General features: G+C 54.5%; 1 protein-coding gene across 2 annotated transcripts in view; it reads left to right on the forward strand.

Moving 5' to 3' along the window:
- CNTN4 (contactin 4) overlaps positions 1 to 21,396 on the forward strand; it is a 398,511-nt gene that overhangs the window by 359,685 nt on the left and 17,430 nt on the right. For both annotated transcript variants that reach the window (XM_036333343.1, XM_036333344.1), the window contains exon 13: positions 7,236 to 7,363. In XM_036333343.1, the coding sequence (XP_036189236.1) occupies positions 7,236 to 7,363 (128 nt within the window). The remainder of the gene's footprint in view (positions 1 to 7,235; positions 7,364 to 21,396) is intronic.

Here is a 21,396-nt window from a genome sequence, read left to right on the forward strand (position 1 = left end):
AACCTCCCTCTCTAAACCTTAACTACATATAAGTATTTTTTGCTCATCTAGCTCTCTCAAAAACAAGAACAAAAAATACTTGAGGCAGCTTAAAATACAAGATATATACAACCCGATTATTAAAGTAGAACATTTAGACCATGTAGAAGAAGAGGAAAACATCCTATATAATAAAAGGCTAATATGCATATTGACCAAACAGCAGAACGACCGGTCGCTATGATGCACACTGACCACCAGGGGGCAGACGCTCAATGAAGGAGCTGCCACCTGGCAGTTGGTGCGCACCCATAGGGGAGCGGGCCTAAGCTGCAGTCGGACATCCCCCGAGGGCTCCCGGACTGCAAGAGGGTGCAGGCCGGGCTGAGGGACCCCCTGCCCCTGAGTGCAAAATTTCATGCACTGGGCCTTTAATACACTGATAATGATTTAACTTGCTGAAACCGGTTTGGCTCAGTGGATAGAGCGTCGGCCTGCGGACTGAAAGGTCCCAGGTTCGATTCCGGTCAAGGGCATGTACCTGGGTTGCGGGCACATCCCCAGTAGGAGATGTGCAGGAGGCAGCTGATCAATGTTTCTCTCTCATTGATGTTTCTAACTCTCTATCTCTCTCCCTTCCTCTCTGTAAAAAATCAATAAAATATATTTTTTAAAAAAATAATGATTTAACTAAATACATATTAATATTTTGAGCTTCCTAGTATCACAAGCCAAAAGGGAAATCAGTGAGCCAGTAAAATTCATTACCTGAAAAATAGTCTTGAAAAGAGATGACTTTCTTCTGATATTAAATCATAAATTAACTGCATTCCTTGAATCCAGAAGCAGATTGATTGTATTTTTAACTTACCTAGACCCATGCCCTTTGTCAGTGCTCTCCCACCTTGACCCTGAGCTTGGCCGTGGGACTTGCTTTGGCCAGTGGAATGTTAGCAAAATGTATGCACGTGACTGCTGCAAAAGTGCTTGCACACTGGAGCTTTCCCTGGCTGCTTTTCAAGACCTGTCACCGCCATGCAAACAAGGTCCAGGAAGCCTGCTGGATAAGGAAGAGACACATGGCCCAGTCACACCTGGTGCTCCAGCCAACTCTTAGCATGTAAACCAAAGAAATGCTTGTCACTTAAGCAACAGAGCTTGTGTGTGTATGTGTGTGTGGGGGGGGGGGTGGTATATGTTATGTAGTGATAGCTAGCTGATGCACATCTTCAAACAATACAATGGACAGTGTCTTCCACAGTAGTTTTTCAGCAACTATAGAAATAGCTTCAGTATCGCAAGTGACCACCCTTGAGAGCATGCATGGCTTACACAAACATAAAAATATTTTTATTTGCCTCAGTGCCTACTTTATAACGTGTTACTGAATTCCCGCTGGAGATGATGTACCCATCCCTGAACCAAACCTCCTCAACAGTAGAACACAACCACCCTCTAGGCCACGCAGAGCAGCTCTGTTTGATAGCTGGGGAGAAACGGGCTGTTGCTACTCTTTGCAGTGCTGTCAGCGAGGCCTGGAGAGAAGGAAGCGGCCAGACGGTGGTTGAGCCGCGGCGTCACGCTTTGAGGGTGGAAACAAAGCCATCTGCGCAGAATAACCTTTGAGAAACCTTTTCTAAAGAGAAACTGGCCTAGAAAACATGCTCCAATGTTTTCAGTCTCTGATATTGGAAATCTTTGTCTCCCTGCCTTTAGTGGCACCTCCTATCAAACCCGGGGCCTGTTTCTTCAGAGTCTGCTCCAACTCGGGGGGCACGTACTGGCAGAAGCATGTCAGAGACAATTACCTTTGAAAACGTAAGTTACTACGTGCGAGGTGTCACTGGGACCTTGGGAGCTATCGGGTGACTGGACCTTAAACAGCATTGAGCTAGCCCGTCCAGCTCTCTCGTGCTGGACATGCCTCCAGTGAAAGAAACATGCTGCCCTGGCCGGTGGCTCAGTTGGGTGGGGCATCGTCCCGTACACCAAAAGGTTGTGGGTTCGATCCCCAGTTGGGGCGCATGTGGGAGGCAACTGATCCATATTTCACTCTCACATTGCTCGCTCTCTCTCCCTCCCACCCTTGCTCTTTCTACAATCAATTTTTAAAAAAAGAAAGCAAGAAGCGCATGCCTGTTGTGGAGAATTGTACCCCTTAGGGAATTTTTATCAAGATGTTTATCCATAAACAGGTTTTGTCGTTGCATTGGAAGCCAGCTCCCTGGTGTGGTGCAGAGGAAATCCCAGCTTATTTCTCAAACATTTTTCTAAATATTGGAAGGCTGCCCTCTCCTGTCCCCATGGTCCCCGGCCCCCCAAGGCCTTTGTTTCCCAGGGTGAACGTGTCCGCATTCTTCGGTGGCGATGGACAGAAATGCCTGCCGCTGATGGGAGCACACGGGAATGGATGGGAGGGTGGGACTTGGGGGGTGGAAGCTGAGGGGGCCCACGGTGGCTCTCGGGGCGAGGACACGGGGAAGGTGGCCGCTGATTCTTCACAGGACGGTTGGAGCGGGCAGCCACATTGTCTCGGGCCATCGATTAGTGACGAGCAGCCCCTGGGAATAAATCAGTCTTCCAATTATATTTCTTTCCCACTAAATCGGCTTAGTGACTGTATCGATTCTCCCATGCATTGCCCTCTGAGAACCGGGAGACTCGCGTTGCAAGTCCAAGTCCGCTCGTATGTGGCTCAGCGCGTCTCTGACTTTGAGGAGCATACAGATATCGAGGAGTGTTTTTCAGATAAAAATTCTGACTCAGAACATCTGAGCTGGGGCCCGGGATTCTGCATTTCCTAGCAGCCCCCGGGCATCCCAGCACCGCTGGTCCAGGGGCCAGTCTTGGAGAGAGGACCCAGAGATCCCGGGCTCATCACCGGAACACCAGCCTGGGGCAACCCGGCACGCTTAGTGCTCAAAGCACCTGCTTGTCAGTTAAGCTGTTTAAGTCCCTAAAGTGACTCAGTGCTTCGTGTATTTTATAAGTATATTTGTATTGATTCCAGAGAGGAAGGGAGAGGGAGGGAGAGAGAGAGAAACAATGCTGAAAGAGACTCATGGATCAGCGGCCTCCTGCACGCCCCCTACTGGGGATCGAGCCGGCAACCCAGGCGTGTGCCCTGACAGGGAATCAAACCGTGACCTCCTGGTTCATAGGTCGACACTCAACCCCTGAGCCACGGCCAGCCGGGCCCAATGCTTCATTTATTGATGAGGAAACCAAGGTTTAGACAGCTTACAATTTCTCTTTCACTCAACACTTGTTCATGACACAGCTGAGAGTTTAACTTGGGGTCCCTCACCTCCCGAAGAGTGATGGCCCCACCTTCCACCCGGGTGCACGTCACCTCCCCGGCGCATCCATTCGCCAGGTGCAACAGGTGAGCCGGCCGCATCCTCGCCACAAGGGCCCCGTGACCAGAGCAGCGCGGCTGCTTTCCTCCCGCATCCGGAGCCTTGCAGGCGGCAGGTGCCCAGGAACGCCCGTGGCCTGATGCCGCCCCGGCTACACGGAGCGGGCCAAGACCAAAGGACTTTGGGTTCCCTCGTCTTATCATCGGAGAGGCTGCAGACATGAGGAAGAGGACGATCTCTTCATAGCTAATGATTCCTGGCTTATTCTGAGATGCCCGTGGCCCCAGGGGCACAGGATGGCCCAAGAACGGCTCGATGGATAGAGAAACCCGAAGGCATGTTGCAACAGCCCCTTCCCAGGCAGGCTTTTCGCATAAACATACACGCCTGTGCTTGTCCTTCATTCCCTGTCCTCCGACGGGTGACCCTGGTGAATGACCTGGAAGTGATTCGGGGATGTCACATGAGCTGGCCGGGAGCCCAGCGCACCATAATGTACATTCGCCAAACATTTCCCAAACTGGGCCAGCTTGTACCCGCAACCTAAAATCAACGTGGGATTCTGGAGGGCTTGGGGTAAGTCCTTTGGTAGCCGTGGGAACCTGGGAGCGCGTCGCCTGGAGAAAGACACCGTGGGAAAGTGCAATGCTTAATTTCACAGAAGGAAAATGGTTCCTCTCAGGTTTTAGCATCCCTGGGAACTTCACTTTCCAGTAGCTTTTAGGGGTTTCTTCCTCCACGGGGACTTCGGGAATGGCAGGGCATTCCGACTGCAGTGGGACTAAGATGCTGTGAAGCCCTGGCTGGTGTGGCTCAGTGGATAGAGCATCGGCCTCTGGACTGAAGGGTCCCAGATACAATTCCGGTCAAGGGCACATACCTGGGTTGCAGGGTCGATCCCCGGCCCTGGTTGGGGCTTGTGTGGGAGGCGACCAATCGATGCGTCTCTCTCTGTGTCTCACCCTCCCTTCCACTCTCTAAAAATCAATGGAAAAATATCCTCAGGTGAGATGAACAACAACAACAAGAAAAGGCGCTGTAAAAACTTGCAAACTGGGTGGTAAATAGCAGCAAGGAGGAGACCCTGGCAGGGCTGTCCTGTGGGCCCCCTGCACTATCCCGGAGGCAGGTGTGGAAGGCCCTGAGCGCTTTGCCTGCAGGAGAAGCCGGGGTCCCTGTTCCGAGCACACGGGTCTAATTGCAGCTCTAATTCATGGCTGGCTGCTCATTATGCAGACCTCCTGTGGCTTCCATTCTTTTCATCTGCTTTCCCTGGGCTATTTGACCGCTGCCAAGTGAGTCTCCCCACGTCACTTACTATTCGGGTCGCCTCATTGTTAAGAGCTGAACTCGCTGTTAACATCGGGTTTTTCATCCTGCGTGTAACTCATAAATGTTAATGGTCGTTCTGTTTCTTAGTTTTGGACCTTTGGTCCACGCGCGCGCGCACACACACACACACACACACACACAAAAGAATATTTCTATTAAGTTCCCTATCTCGCTCTGATCACCGGCCCCAGGCACCCCTGTCTCACAGTTCTGTGTCCCCTGACCTGAGATACTGGGCACAGATGAAGCGACAAAGGCATGCTTTGTTGGGCAGATATCAGCCAATCTCGTTTTGTTGTGATCAGCATTGCCCAATTTGAATAATTCCCTGCGCTGCCTTTGAAAAGAATTGCTGCGCATTTGGTGTGTTGCTTGAGGTCACCCCTGCTTTCAGGATTCCTAACTACATTCCTTTCATCATCCTTCCAAGCCCCCCCTTCCCACAAGAGCCTCATGGACCAGATTTGTGAGAAATGCGGTGTGCTGGTTCTTAGAGAAAGGTGTGCGGGGAAGCCCGGCACACACAGGCGGTGCACACACAGGCGGTGCACACACAGACAGCGCACACACAGGCACTGCACACACAGTGCACACACAGGCGGTGTACATACAAACTGCACACACACAGTCGCTGCACACACAGGCACTGCACACACAGGCACTGCACACACAGGCGCTGCACACACAGTGCACACACAGTTCACACACAGGCAGTGCACATACAAACTGCACACACACAGGCGCTGCGCACACACACAGTGCAAACACAGGCATGACATAGGCGGTGCACACAGGGTCTGATATTATCCTGTGCTTTGCTCTAACTGGGTCAGATTCACAGCGGTCTGTTCTTTTTAACCCATACGCCGCCCCCCCCCCCCCCACCTTGTCAGACTTCACTGACCACTGATATACCTGAGTTACTCTCTCTGCCCCTGGACCAGACACGTGGTTATTCTCTTTTTAGGTGTTTTTTTTTCTTGATTTCAGAGAGGAAGGGAGAGGTAGAGAGAGAGAAACATCAATGAGAGAGAATCATTGATTGGCTGCCTCCTGCGCGCCCCTCATGGGGGATAAAGCACACAACCTGGGCATGTGCCCTGACCGGGAATCAAATCATGACCTCCTGGTTCATAGGTCGACACTCAACCACTGAGCCACACCAGCCGGACAGGGTGATCTGTCCCTTGCTTGCCTGTGTAGAGGGAGACAGGAACCCATCATCCCCTCTACGTTGTATGTCAAAGGGCCTCTCTTAGAAGGGCCGTGTCCCTGTGACCCGGAGGCAAGTGAGGACATGCCGCCCCTTCCCCATCTCTGGGGCCTCTGGGCAGAACTGCTCAGAAAACCCCGGTCCCCATTAGGGGACGGCCCTCCCGCAGGCGGTGGGTTATGGTGCAGGTGCAGCTTTTGTCACCTGTCACTCGGGCCCCAAAGCAAAGGCCAGCATTTTCCAAGGTCCCATGTCCCCCGCCAGCTGTGATTCATGGGACTGACGAGGCCAGCTCCTCTGTGTCTGTAGCCCAGAGCCTCGGACGAAGCGAGAGTGAGTTGACTTATGGCAGAATTCCAGATCTGCCCGTCCTCTGTGGGTCCCAACTCCCCGGGGATGGGGGCGGAGGGGGGGCCGCCTCTCCCTGCAGGAGGTGATGCACCGTGTGGTGAGTCATGACCTCTCCGTGTGGGGAAAATGGAGTCCCGGCTCCCGCTTTTATTTTTGCTCCTCTCTGCTTTGTCATTTTTCCTTTTCTCTGATACCACCAATGATTTCAAAAGAGACCCCCCTGCTCGGAGCCAGGAGCGGATCTACGCTTCCAGTTCCTTTCATGTCCTTCGATCACTGGCCATGAGTGTTTGGAGGTGCGCCAAGTTCAATATCAAGCTAGTAGCTGCTGGTCGGCCAACAGGCGAAGGCGGGGAAACTAAAACGAAATGGAAACTTCAAAACCTCATCTAGAAACAACAGGGTCCTGGCCGGTGTGCTAAGCGGTTAGAGTCTGGGGAGTGAGGGGTGCGAGCCAGTAATCCAGTTTGTGTTTTAAAAGATCATCGGGCCCGGCCGGGGTGGCTCAGTGGTTGAGCGTCAACCCGTGAACCAAGCCGTCACCCTTTCAATTCCGGGTTGGGGGCTCTATCCCCATTAGGGGGCGTGCAGGAGGCGGCCGATCCATGTTTCTCTCTCATCCATGTTTCTATCTCTGTCTCCGTCTCCCTTTCTCTAAAGTCAAGAAAGACATATTTAAAAAATGAAAACTTTTTTCTGAAATTAAAACTTAAAAAAAAAAGAGGAAGCTGTCAAGTGATGAACCGTGATTTACCGTTTGAAAGACGACAGCAGTGCAGTGGGGCCTTGACTTACGAGTTTAATTCGTTCCGAGACCGAGCTCGTTAAGGAGCTCGTTAACTCAAATTACTCTATCAACTCAATGCAAAACATCGGCCGAGAGACAGCTGGTATCTCAAAAAACTCGTTAGTCGGGACACTCGTAAGTCAAGGCCCCACTGTACCTGCCAGTTGGTCCTGCAAGGTAGCCTCACCACGGGGTTTATGCTCTTTGCTTTCAGAATCACCATTTCGGAAGACGGGAGCCTCAGGATCGTCAATGTGACGAAAGCAGACGCCGGGAGTTACACCTGCGTCGCCACGAACCACTTCGGGACGGCGAGCAGCACGGGGAGCCTGGTGGTGAAGGGTAAGGCCCAGCACGGGGAGCCTGGTGGTGAAGGGTAAGGCCCAGCACGGGGAGCCTGGTGGTGAAGGGTAAGGCCCAGCACGGGGAGCCTGGTGGTGAAGGGTAAGGCCCAGCACGGGGAGCCTGGTGGTGAAGGGTAAGGACCCGGAGGTCACCGGCGGGAACACAGGTCCGCCTGCCCAGTCCTGTGGTTTGTAGACGTGGCATCGCTCAGAGCCCGCTGTGCAGGTGTCGCTGCTTCTAAATTAACTCGTCGTGGCAAACACGCTGCCACGGATCGTCCCGAGGGGCTGTCGGGGACGGATGTGACGGAAAGCCTCCCTCGTTTCCGAATCCCCCAGCTCAGCCCTGAGGACCACAGCCCCGTGTGCACGATGGTGTTGTGACTCACGGTATCGCCAGTCCTTTCATTACAGCTCAAGTCTCTGTAGATTCCAGACTCATGCCTGGGACACAGGGCCAACACTGAAAACCCACGACTCAAAGCCACAGTTTTTAGCGACAGTTTCAGCAGCAACATTGGCGATGCGTGAGGGCACTGTCTGGGCCCTAGGGGCTGAGGCTGTGGGTTAATCTGCTAACAACCTCCTCTGGGCTGCGTGGCCGGTTTTGAGGGAATAGAAATTTCCATGCACCTGGTCGTCCCTCACGCTCCCAGCACCGCACCCGGCGGATGGGCTGGGCTGAGCCCCGAGTGGGAGCTGTGAGGGGTGCGGTTTTCAATGATGTGTCATCTGCATTTCTGCCGCTTTATCTCACGCCTCCTCGTAGAATTTCTGAGTTGAAGGCCCCTTGGCGATGCTCTGACCAAGGAACGTGGAGCTCAGGGTGGGGCTCCCTCGAGGTCACGGCAAGCAGAAGGGACATGAACCCGGGAATCCTGGTGCGTGTGCCCGTTGGCTCTTCCTGCCGCACCAGGACTCTTTCACTCGTGTTCCTGTTTCTCCATAAGAGAGATGCCTGCCCCCCACCCCATGACTCCCTTCTTGCCCCTGCGTAGTGCCCCCTCTGTGAAGTGAGAGGGCCTCAGGCGAATAAGCATGTCCAGGAAGGATATTGGTCTCAATGGTGGTTCTGGAGGAACCTTAGGAATCGCCTGATTACATGTCCGAGGTCACGTGGGAAGTTGGACAAGTCCAACCATCTGGGGAAGCCTTTTTATTCGAAACACGCATGTCTGCGCCGATGAAGATTGGAAAGCCCGGAGCCAGAGTAGGTCTGTGTTTAGAATGACTTCCGTGACTTCAGTCCATTAATTATCCACTCGGGGCCATGGCACCGGCGAATCTGACCACATGTTCTCTCTGCTTCACAGGGCAAAGGGCAGGCGCTTAGAGGGTCCTAGTGAAAGAAACTCCAGCAGAGCCCTTTGCTAATGCCTGTGACCTCAGCAGGAAGGGGGCCCAGGGACCAGCCAGGCCCCGGGCAGCCCTCAGCCAGGAAGGGGGCCCAGGGACCAGCCAGGCCCGGGCATCTGAGGTGCCGCGCTGAGCCCTGTCGCAGGGCACCTGTCAGTCATGGAGATGTTATGCAGGCAGCAGCCATCAGCAGCAGTTAAGGGTCGGGCTTGGGGTCAGAAAGATCTGACTTTGGGCCTCATTTCTCCCATCTGCTGGCCTGGGACATTGGACACATAACCAGCCTTCATGGCGACAAGCATTGCTGACCTCGTACACGTGGGATGTTGCGGTGGCTGAGAAAACCCATGTTACGTGTTTAGCGTGTGCCTGGGACTTTGGAAACAGTAGTAGCTGTTGTTACGTATTAATAAAATGGCAATGCCTGCCTGGCCAGTGTGGCTCTGGAGTTGACCAGGACCCGGCCTGGATTTCATTCAGCTTGGAAAGCTACAAAGAGACTAATTTATCAGAAAGAAGGTCAGCCATCAGAACAGCCGTCTCTGACCTGTCCCTGTGATTCTGTCGTTAACACCGCTTTTAAAGCCCATTCTCTTCCTCCCCACCCGTCCCCATGGAGCGGACAGTGTCCGTCAGCAAGGTCACCGCGGGTCGGCAAGGTCACCGCGAGTTGGCAAGGTCACCGCGAGTTGGCAAGGTCACCGCGGGTCGGCAAGGTCACCGTGGGTCGGCAAGGTCACCGCTGGTCGGCAAGGTCACTGTGGGTTGGCGAGGTCACTGTGGTTCGGCAAGATCACTGTGGGTCAGCAAGGTCACCGCGGGTCGGCAAGGAGAGGGGATCGGGCGGGACTGAGCCGCCCCAGGGCCAGGAGGGTTAGGGCTGACCTCTGGCGCCAGCATCTGATGGGCAGATACTCCCCTTCCCCCGGGGCAAGGGCTTCAGACAGCAGGACCGACAGGCGCCAGGGGACTCTCAATTCCATCCCTCGTCTGACTTCCTGCATCTCACTGGTTTCATTTTTCAAGCTGGTTAAAGTGTGTTCGGGATTTGGGTTTGTGGTTTTAATTTTTTTAATATATTTTTATTGATTTGGGAGAGGAAGAGAGAGATAGAAACATCCATGATGAGAGAGTATCATGGATCTGTGGCCTCCTGCACGCCCCACACTGGGGATGGAGCCCACAACCCAGGCATGTGCCCCGACCGGGAATCAAACCGTGACCTCCTGGTCCATAGGTCGACACTCAACCACGGAGCCACGCTGGCCAGTTGTGGTTTTAATTTTAAGCAAGAACAGTTCTCAAGTGAGACTCCCCTCCCCCCGCCCCCGACTCCTAATACAAAGCATAATATCCGGCCTTTGAACAGAGGGTTGGCGGCTGTCCACATGATTGGGAGCTGCAGGGAGGGGGCTACGCTGACACGCAGCACTGCTACTACCCATTGTCTCTCTGCAGCAGTTAAGGCCCCGCCCTGCGTGACACAGGTGCTCGCTGTGCGGGCCCCACCTGATGGGTGTTTCTCAGCGTCGGTCCTAGGGAAGAGGAACAAAGTGTTGTTCAGCCCAGTAACGTGGTAACAGCAACCCACCCCCTCGGATCCCCTCCTGGGCTTGAAGGGAGGCAGGGCATGAAAGGGGGCTGCTGTTACCATAGTTACCTGCTGAACTGCATCCAAAATGACCTGGACCGACTCGAGCTGATGGCACCAGACCATACATGGAGAAACCTTGTCCTACCCCAAGGAACTCTGCACATGCACCAAGCAAATTCAAGTTCAGGGTCTATCACAGGTTGTGATGGGGCGTTAGTTGCACTGGTAACGCTTTATTAAGGAAGATTTTAGTGTGTATTCAGAGGAAAGGCTGGAAGTCTATACACAGTTAAAGACCAGCCCTGGCCAGTGTGGCTCCACTGGTTGGGCCTGTGCACCGAGAGGTCGCTGGTTGGGCGCGTGCCCCGGTTGTGGGCTCAGTCCCGGGGAGGGGGTGTGCAGGAGGCAGCTGATGGATGTTTCTTCTCACATCGATATTTCTCTCTCCCTCTCCCTTCCTCTCTCTCTAAAAATCAATTTAAAAATTTTTTCAAAAAATTTTGAAGGCCATTAATTGTAGAAATGAGACCATTAAGTATTGGTTTTAAAAAAATGTCGTTTTCTATCTATACAACCTCAAATTGAAAAGAAGCCTGAGGTGGGGCTCCTTCCGCGTGGTTAGACATTATAGTAAAATCACCCGCACGGTGGGTCTGACTTCCGGCTTCTCTCCCAGATGCTGTAGGACAGAGAAAGCCTTACTACTGGTGCTATTTAACTCCTAATCCAAACGCTTTCTTTTAAGGAAAACACTCCATTGTAGAATGAAATCGATGGTTTATTTCCTAATGAGAGCTTATCAATCAAAATCACCAAAACAAACAAGGCAACAGAAGATGAGGCCACTTCGTGGCGTGAGGCCGGCACGGCGTCCTTCCGGCCTCCGGACCCGCGGGCGGTGCTGTCTCTGCTGAATTGGCCGTGTGACCCCCCGCGGATAATAAGCAGCGCATTGGACATACCCACCTGCCTGGCCCGGGGGCCCGCGTTCCCCACTCAGGGCGGCACAGGCCGAACTCATCGCCTGGTGTCCGCTGTTTCACAGCCAGGACGACGTGGCTGTCGATGTGATGAGCCCTCTGGAGAGGAAGGTGATATTAAGGAGCACAGGTCCCGGACTGCCTCTGCCACCCCCTCTGAGCCCGTCCCCGGCATTTCTAAGGTTATGTATTTCCCAAACACGTCATTGAAAGCCCGCCGCTTCCTCACGCGCGTCTTTCCCGGTCCCGTCTGTCATCTGGGAGCCGCGCCCCTCCTGAAGGGGGAGGTGGTCCGTGTTGAGCTTCTCCGTCCATAAAAGGCTTGAAGATCAATACAGTTTGTTTCCAACTAGGGTGTGTTTTGTTTTGTTTTGTTTTTTGTTTTTGTCAATTCCGAAGCTGAGGTGGGTTTTAAGTGGCTAATTGTGTGATCAATTGACAAAAGGAGGGAAAAGTAAGCCCTTTCAACCTCTGTGCCTCAATACCTGAGCTCCCTGTGGTTTGAGAGCGCCGCTGGGCCATACGGACGGGTGTATGGGCACATGCCCTCTCAGGAGCAGACGTGTGTGTGTGTGTGTGTGTGAGATTCATCCATCCGTCCTTCTGCATTTTCAAGGTGATCCCCAGGGAAGCCAACACTTGGTCCCAACTCTGTAAAGAACAGTGAGGCTCAGTGGTTGAGCCTAGACCTATGAACCAAGAGGTCACAGGTTCGATGCCAGGTCAGGGCATACATATGCCACGGTTGCAGGCTCCATCCCCACTAGGGGGCGTGTAGGAGGCAGCCGTTTAATGATTCTCTCTTATCGTTGATGTTTCTCTCTCTCTCTCTCTCCCTCCCTCCCTCCTTTCCTCTCTATCTAAAAATCAATAAAAACATTTTTAAAAAGAATAGCTTGGTCTCTCACAAACCCTGAGCCAGAGAAGACACATGTGAGAGTAATTCATGAGTGACTCTCCCCTTCCTCTCCTGATATCTGTTCTCTGTGCCCGAGGCAGGCGGGGTGGCCCCTCCACGCCAGGATTCAATTTCTCTGGTTGTCAAAGGCAATCAAATCTGAGCAAAGCGCCCAAAAGACCGAGGGCCTTTAGGTTACATACAGAATCTGAGCAAGATGAGAGCGAGTTAATTGGCATCTCCATCATCGCTCTCTAATGGACTCCAGCAAGGTCCATTTCTGAAAGGTGAGAACGGTGGTCTTTTTGCTGCTGTTGTTAATCCTCACCCGAGGACATTTTCCATTGATTTTTTTTTTAGAGAGAGTTGGAGGGAGGTGGAGAGACAGAGAAACATCGATGTGAGAGAGATGCATCGATGGGTTGCCTCCTGCAACCAGGCCGGCCAGGGATGGAGCTTGCAACCAAGGTACGTGCCCTTGAGTGGAATCGAACCTGAGACCCTCCCGTCCACAGGCGGATGCTCTATCCACTGAGCCAAACCGGCCAGGGCGGATGGTTGTCTCTCTTATGCAGCCATTTGAGGAGCTCAAGGTGGATGACTGGAGGTGGGAGAGGACATGTAAGCACCGTGGCCTTTGACGTGGCCTTTGACGTAGCTTCTGACATGCCTCCAGCACTCCCACAGTCAGTGTGGGAAAGTCCGGAGCCGTGGCCAGGTGACGATTAGGTCCAGCAGCTCCAAGATTTCCCAAACTGGAAAGCATGTCACCCCTCCTCATATTAACCCCCCTCTCTCTGCAGTCGTAGAACTGCTTACATGTAGGCAAAGCTTGCGTTCTGTCTGGAAGAGTGGGATCCATTGTCCATTCGAAGGGCCTTGTGCTCTGTAGACTTTCCTCAGCCACGCCCAGGCCTCTCCTGATGTCACAGGTGTCTGTCTCCATCGGCTTTGCCCTCAGTCTCAGTGAGACATCTGGTCACCTTGCTGTTTGCACAGACACTTCTTCATGGGTGAGACCATGGAAATGGATGACAGAGACCAGTATAGGGGCCCAGGGGACTCCCTGATGCCACCCAAATGTGAGGGAATAGTCAAAGACACAGATGACCTGTCCGTTTCCTGCCCTCTCGACACCATGGGCCCTGGGCCACAGGCATCACATTTGTCTGGGCGTCTTTTGTACACGAGGGCCAGGAATCGTCATGTTTAACAAGCCCCTGGGAAACGCCTACATATGGCAGAAGTATTGGAGCAGAGGGTATTATTTTTGTTCAATCAGAGGAAAAAGTTTCGCCCCGGCCGGAGGACTCGGTTGATTGGCGTGTCATCCTGTACACCAGAAGGTTGCAGGTTCGATTCCCGGTCAGGGCACATACCTAGGATGCAGGTCCAATTCCTGGTCAGGGCAAGTATGAGAGGCTCATGCTGTTTCACTGTCACTTTTTTTCTCTCTCTCTCTTTCTCTCCCTCTCCCTCGTTCCCTCCCCCTCTCCCTTCTTCTCGCTCTAAAATCAATTTTTTTTTTAATCCCCAGGTGAGGGTTTTAAAAAAGGAAAAAGTTTCAAATAATCAGGCCACGCACAAGATGAGGCCAGTGATCCTGTCGTTGGCGTGACATCAGTTGCCATGGGACGTGGGCCTGGGGACAGTGCGGGGGCAGCAGGCGGGGGTGTGGTCTGAGCGCCTGCCCGCATCCTCAGGGCCGACCCAGGGCCTGTGCGAATGATGCTGACCCTGTGGACACTGAAACGCTATCGGTCCGCAGTTTTGCGGTTTGAGAAACGTATTTCCACCTTGTGCGTCTCTGCCCCCGGCAGGAGCGTGCCTCTGGGCAGGATTCTGTGGCTCCCGCTTCATGTTCTCATTCCCGGCTCTGTTTTCCCTCCCAGCATGAAGTGATCCATAACCAGCAGCGCAGTGTGGGCTGAAAAGGTTATCCGCTAATTGCAAGGGGCACAGTCTGAAACAGTCCAGTGAAGGGCCCTCTCTTTAGTCTCATGGTGGAATCTGAGGAAGTTCCGTCGCCGATACCTCTGCTCATGCCTGAGCTTTAAACCCTTGAGAGTAAGTCAGGGTTGTTGGGCCGACAGCCCCCAACATCGGCTTGTGCGGGAGGCAGCTGGTGGCAGAGATGGGGGGACACGGCAGAGGGGCTCCGGAGGTGGATCTCACCTCGGGTGGACGTGCTCCAGGGTCCCGGGTGTCTCCCTGCAGGACACGTGGGTTCAGACCCAGGTCCACGCTCCCGCCCCCGCCCCCGCCCCCAGGAGGAAGTGGTGGAGCTCGAGGTCTGCAGTTGCCTCCAGATTCCTCGGTTGAGGAGCAGGAAGCGAGGGGAGCAGAGGGAAGAGGGGTGTCGGGAGACACCAGCAGCATTTTGACGTCCGCTGTGACCACAGGTTACAAACTGGGGGCTCTTAGAGCTCATCTGACTGGAGCCCACGGACCTGTTGGGTGAGAGAGAACCATTGACCGGCTTCCTCCTGCACGCCCCCTACTGGGGATGGAGCCACAACCCGGGCGTGTGCCCTGACCGGGAATCAAACCGTGACCTCCTGGTTCATGGGTTGATGCACAACCACTGAGCTACAATGGCCGGGCAGCAGTTATCTGTCAATGAGAGTCAATATCACTGCGCTTCCACACCTCCCCCTGCTCCCCCACTTCCCCAGCAGTAATCCAGCGGCTCTCAGAGCGCCTCCCTTTGCATCTTGCTCCAGCCCCTAAAAACCTACCTACAGCCCGGCCGTGTTTTCCGAGCAGCCAAGGCCTGAGAGATTAGTGGCTCGTTCTCAGAACAAGTAAATCATGACTTTATATCCGCTTCTTATATTTATGTTGTTTACCCCTGTGCATGGATTATAAAAGCCACAAATCAGTGCTCTCAGCAGGCAAGACAGTCCCTGCCCGCACAGCATCTGGCTGGGGAGCGGTCCCCTGGTCCGAGGACACGGCGTGGGCAGCTGGGTCTGCGATTGATCTCGGAGCGACTTGTGCTTTATCGAGGGGCGGCGCCGAGCTCCCAGGCATCTGATTAACCTTCGCGGCGAGACGGCCATCATTCTGTGCTGCCAGCGGACTCGTCCGTGCCGGGAAGATGGGTGTCAGCTGCTCTGAATCAATAGCCTCCGAAAGGTGCCCGGGCCCAGCCGCGGTGACCTGTAGCGTCTGACCCAAAGGACGCTGTCCCTTGTCAGGTCACCTGGTTTAATTCAAAGCACAGGGAGGCCAAGCTGCCTGGACTTGAAAACCAGGATGCAGAGCAATGGGCGAGGTCAGTGCGACGGATGCTTGCGTGCTGCCCGGAAGAGAGAGTTCCGGGGGGGTAAGAATCCGACATCGCGCAGGACGGCCGGGCAACACAGGTGTTGACGTGCACAGAGGCGGCCGTGAAATAGGCGGGGCCCGGGCGCCAGAAGGGGGCAGGGAGGACACGTCGCTAGGCTGCCCTGTAATTCTTCATCCCAACCGGAGTGCACCGGCGGGCCCTGTGGACAGACTGGGGCTGCAGAGATGAGCCTGGGTTGTTGGCACGCCAGGCCGCCCAGTAGGGGGCGTGCAGGAGGCAGCAGATCGATGTTTCTCTCTCATGGATGTTTCCATCTCTCCCTCTCCCTCAAAAATCATATTAAAAAGGAAGGAAGAAAGGGAGGGAGGGAGGGAGGGAGGGAGGGAGGAAGGAAGGAAGGAAGGAAGGAAGGAAGGAAGGAAGGAAGGAAGGAAGGGCAAGAGCGAGCAACAGTCTGGGGATTAAGTGATGCTAAGAAACATTGGTCCCGTGATCCATCCAGGACTTTCAGTGCTACCTGGCACCACAGTTCCGGCCCCGGGGAGGGGGGTGGAGGGTGAGTTCTGGACAGGGGGCCAGTCTGCTGCCTGTAGTTCCCCGTCGCAGCGTAGGCTGCAGGCTTGTCCGCCCACCATCAGTTGCTTCCCAGCACCCCCCTCAGTGGGAGCCTCCCACCACTCTGTCTTCCTCGTGGGCTCGCGCCCCAATCAAGAACACCCCGTGCTGCTGTGCAGAGGGCTTCAGACTTCCCCGAGCCTAATGGATTGGGCCTGAGGAGGAAATGAGATGATTTATGGGAGGAAGCTCGCACGGTGTCTCATCCATAATCCCCGTGATTACTTTTGTGGCTTTTTTATGACTCTATTCCTATAAAATCATCCCCAAATGTAAATTATTTGTGGCCAGCCAGATAGTCCACTAGCACAGGCAGGGCAGGCCCGGCAGCATCGAGACCTATGTAATTTATCGGATTTATTCAGGCCCCGCTCGCCACTGCGCTCGGGCTGTCCGTCCGTATAGGCAGGGCCACTTCCCTGCGCCTGTAAAGGAAGCAGGGCCTGCGCCGTGTGGGTGACCCCCGGTGCATGACACGGTGCGGGTGCTACGTCTGTGCTTAGCATCCTGTACTCACACCCTGTACGGGAAGCCAGATTAGGAATTCCTGAAAAATTCTCCTGCCCCCTGCTGAAGGACGGATGGCCCTTCGAAGGGTGGTACCCACCCCCCTCTACCACCCCCACGCGCCTTGGCGTGACCCTGTGAGGTGAGCAATCTCCCAGCATCCTTGGGGATTCTCTCCGAAGTTCCTGAGAGTTACTCTTCGTCCTTGTGTGATGCCAGGCCTCCGGGGAATTATATGAAAGAGAAGGCAAGAGGTGAAAACAGGTTTTCAAAAGATTTCATATTTCACAGTCAGAGACCTCACTGCGCTCAGCTCAGCTCGGCTCAGATCATCATGTCCCTCAATAAAGTGTATTTTTGGCCATGCCCCATAAACCGCTCAAATAACCCATTAAGGTAGCTGTAGACATCAGCATAGCAAACGATCGGGAGCCCGCCTGGCGATTCCCCGGTTGTTAATCTTCCCGGCGCAGGTCAGACTGTCCTGTCCGCGGCATTAGTCACGGCGCCCGTGATGGGCACGGAGAGCGTCGAGGCTGGGCGTGGGCACCGTGAGCCGGACTCTCTCGCCTGGAAGCCACTCGGGGGCCGTCCTCAGATGGGTGCGTTGCCCGGCTAGTGAGCGAGGGAACGCCACGCTGCTTCGCTGGGGGTCTGTCCCGGTGCTGGCGAAGGGGAGTCTGTGCCCTGAATTTCCCAGGGGTCCTTTCACCGGCAGCGGCCTGAGCATCGGGCCTCATTGCGGGAGCCGTCCCTCTCCTCTCCTCTCGGCGTCCTCTCGAAGCGAGGCAGGTGTCGTCATTGCTTACAGGCCCCCAGTGTTGTTGTTGTTTTAAATATACATTTGTATTGATTTCAGAAAGGAAGGGAGAGAGAGAAACATCGATGATGAGTGAGAATCATCTATCGGCTGCCTCCTGCACACCCCCTACCGGGCATGTGCCCTTGACCAGAATCGAACCCAGGACCCGTCAGTCCTCAGGCCGACGCTCTATCCGCTGAGCCAACCAGTGAGGGCTCCAGTATTTCTTTGGAGACTTGCACGCACGTTTTTCTTGCACTATTGTCGCTGGCTCCCTCCCCAACCCCGCATGTTTGGGGGAAGCTGCTTTTCTTGGAAAGATCCAGGCACAAATGATTATAAAGTCAGTGTTGACTAACATACAGTTCGTTTTCAAAACTTAAAAGACTCTACAGAAATGAGTAATTTGTTTTGGTCAACACCTGTTTTCAAATGGATGGCCGTTCTGGTCCAGGCTCTGCTGGTCACGGGAAGCAGTGGCATCGCAAACGTCAAGCTCCATCCCGTTCGGTGTCTGTGCGCTCTCGTCACTGGCTGCTGCCAGCTCTGTTCCGTAAACTCTCTCTGTCATGGATCCCCATCAGAAAGTCTGGAGGCTAAATTCTCCTGGTGCAAAGCTTAGTCTGGCTTCATGCATTAGTTCAAATCAGTTAACCCTGAAAGGGAGTGAAAATTCAGTGTGTTACCCGCCGGTAGCCTGTGCGCGTGTGCTGGGGACGCCGTGTGCATGATGGACAAGTAAGACAGGGCTATGTTTAGGAAGAGAACACAGGCAGGTGTGGGGCCCATGTCCTGGCACCTGGTGAAACAGAATACAGGCGACCTCTGGCAGTGGCTACAGTGCCAGTGCTCGATGATGGTGACAGGCCTCAGGGTGTCCCCACTGTTTCACCGTGAACCTGGAGAGAGCATCCCAGTCCACAGGAACGAGGCATCTACAGAAAATCGCCTTATTCTCTTCTCTCTGCCCACGTCATGTAAATGACCTACCAGGTGGCCACCACACAAAAGGGGCTGCCCGGCCGGCGTTGCTCAGTGGCTGAGCATTGACCTATGAACCAGGAGGTCACGGTTCGATTCCCAGACAGGGCTCATGCCCGGGTTGCGGGCTCGATCCCCAGTGTGAGGTGTGCAAGAGGCAGCCGATCCATGATTCTCTCTCATCGTTGATGTTTCTGTCTCTCTTTCCCTCTTCCTTCTTCTCTGAAATCAATAAACTATGTTTAAAAAAGGGGGAGGGTATGTTTCATAAACACAGCAGTTGGCCACCTGGATAAAGACCCTGCAGCCTCACGCGTGGCCACGGTCATAAAGCGAAACCCATGATCCATGACGTCGCCCACACTGTCTTCTGGGGACAGATCTCTGAGCATCCGAGGGGACGTCACCTCCTCCAGCCCCGGCGGCGTGGGCATCTTCGTCACCAGGAGGCAGGCGAGTTCTCTCCTCCTTGCCCAGCCCTACAGGTGCTGTGCCTTCTCCGTTCTCCTTTTCTAACCGGTTCGCTGATTCTTCTAGAACTTGCCACTTTTCTCATCCATTCCGCGGTTCATCCTCCTTCTGGTCGTTTCCACGGCACCCTTTCCTCCAGGTTGAGCACACACGGTCCTCTGACGCGAGGAGCCAGGCCGCTGCTGGTGCTGACGTGTCTGGGGACTGAGCCGCTGGCCCGAAGCGCTGGGCAGTCGAACAGGAGCCCCCGTGCGCCGGCGTCCGTGCTGGGAGCGGGAATGACTTGGTCGCGGGCTCTCACTGAGCAGCCAGCAGCCATCCTGGGAGCCTCACTCAAGACCACCAGCTCTCCCGTCCCAACGGCCCCCCTCCTGAGCCACGGAAGGAGCCCCCCCTCCTGGGTTTTCCCCAGCAGATCCCTGCATCCGGAGTAGCAGCAGGAGCCCTGTCTCATGCCGGGGTAGCGCCTTACGGTTGATGAACGTAAGGAGCCCTGTCTCATGCCGGGGTAGCGCCTTACGGTTAAATTCCATGAACTCAGTCTGAACTGCATAGCTGTCCTGGCCTGCCAAACACCATCCCTTCCCCATTACAGGAGGGCCGGCAGCTCAGAGGGGTCCCACCATGTCTCGGTGGCTCTGCGGCCTGATGGGGCCACGTGGTCAAGCCTGGAACCAGGTGGTTTTAAGACACCAGAGTCCCAGGCTCATCAGGGCCCCTGCGGGAGGAAACCCGTTGATGGGTCTCTCTGACATCAATGTTTCTTTGTCTCTCTCACCCTCCCTTCCTCTCTCTTTAAAAATCAATGGAAAAATATCCTTGGGTGAGGATTAACAACAAAAAAAAGATGTACCAAGTGACAGACATCTGGATACACACTCAGGAAAACACGCTCACACATACACAGGCACACAAACATGCACAGACACACACACAGAAACACACACGCACACCAACACACTCTGAGACGCGCACGCGCACGCACACACACACCCTAGGCGTCTGTTTTAATTCAAGTAAGGAACGTGCTTCTGGAATGAGGAAGTAGTTGATTTTTGTTTCCAATTAACCAACCAGAGCAGAAAGCGACTTCTCTCTCTGCCCCAGCAATGCCCCCCTAAGGCGGCCGATCCCCAGGCTGGGCGAGACCCGGTGCTTCCCACAGTCGCCGCGGGAGACCGGCACCTGCAGAGGTCGGTCATGGAGGAACAGCCCTGGGACTCGGAACAGACCAGGCTCTGACCCCGGCCCCCTTCGGTGGAAGGAGCCCCCTGCGGCTTCCTGGTGACCGGTGACCGAGTGCACAGGCGCAGCTGCCCGTGGCTCTGGGTCTTAATCCCTGAAAGCCAGGAAGGAGGTGTTCTCCACAGGCTGTCTGCTCCCTCCCCTCTTCCCCGGCTGCCTGCCTGCCTGGCTCCTGGCCTCCAGTCTGAGGAGCGGACGCTCTGCCCCCTGCCGAGTCTTTCTTGCTGTTTCTCTGCATTCCCCCCTCTTTCCTCTGCCCCCGTTCCCACTGTCCCTCATCCGCCTCTGCACAGAGTAGATGAGGCTTCAGACGATTTGGTGTGACTTCAGGTTCCTGTCCCCTGGGCCCAACTTCAAAGGCAGGAAAAGTCGTCAACACCTCTCTGCACATACACTAATTTAAGCTTCTTCCTGCTTCCCTGACCCTCCCCTAAGCTCCCTTTCTCTCTGGATCAGCAACTCCCAATGCAGGAGCAGGCGCCTATGGCTGGGGAGGGCGCGGAGGCTGCGGGGCCCGCACGCCGCCCCAACAATTCTTCCCGGCAACGAGGTGCTGCCTACCCATTTCACTCTCCTCCTCAGAGCGAAGAACAGGCACAAGACACACATGGAGAACTCTCCTCATTTCAGCCTCCTTCCTTGGAATCGCATTGGCTGTACGCAGCTCAGGCTCTGGGCCAAGCGATACCACAGAAACAACCTCTCCCAGCGCCCAGCTCACGCCTCACCCGCCACGCCCACCCACGGGGCGGCTGGCAGGGCCCAGGGCTGTTCTTCGTGTCCATCCTGAAGGGTTTCAAGAGAAAAGTGCACTTGGAATTATTGGCCACCCCCAAACCCGCGAGTTAGGAGTGGCCCACGCTGCCGGAGGGAAGGGGTTGGGGTTGCTGGCTTTTGTTCTGCAAAAAGCTTTATACATCCTTTATGCATCAGGTAGGGGCAGGGTGGCAGGTAAGGTCCACCAGGTAGGAAGACGCTCTGCTTAAGCTTCATGTGCTGCTCAAATCCATAAGCAAACGAAGAAATACAGCTTTAGAATGTGTGGCTCAATGATTGGGCATCAACCCATGAACCAGGAGGTCACGGTTCCATTTCCAGTCAGGGCACAGGCCATGTAGGGGCGTGCAGGAGGCAGCCAGCCGATCCATGGTTCTCTCTTATCATTGATGTTTCTGTCTCGCTCCCTCCATCTCTCTCTGAAATCAATAAAAAACGAATTTTTTAAGAAGAGTCTGAGAATTATTGCCCGTTTCCGGAGATGCAGGCTCCCCCAGCTGAGGAACCAGTAGA

This window comes from Myotis myotis, unplaced genomic scaffold (genome assembly GCF_014108235.1).
Source record: "Myotis myotis isolate mMyoMyo1 unplaced genomic scaffold, mMyoMyo1.p scaffold_m19_p_13, whole genome shotgun sequence".
Lineage (NCBI taxonomy): Eukaryota > Metazoa > Chordata > Mammalia > Chiroptera > Vespertilionidae > Myotis > Myotis myotis.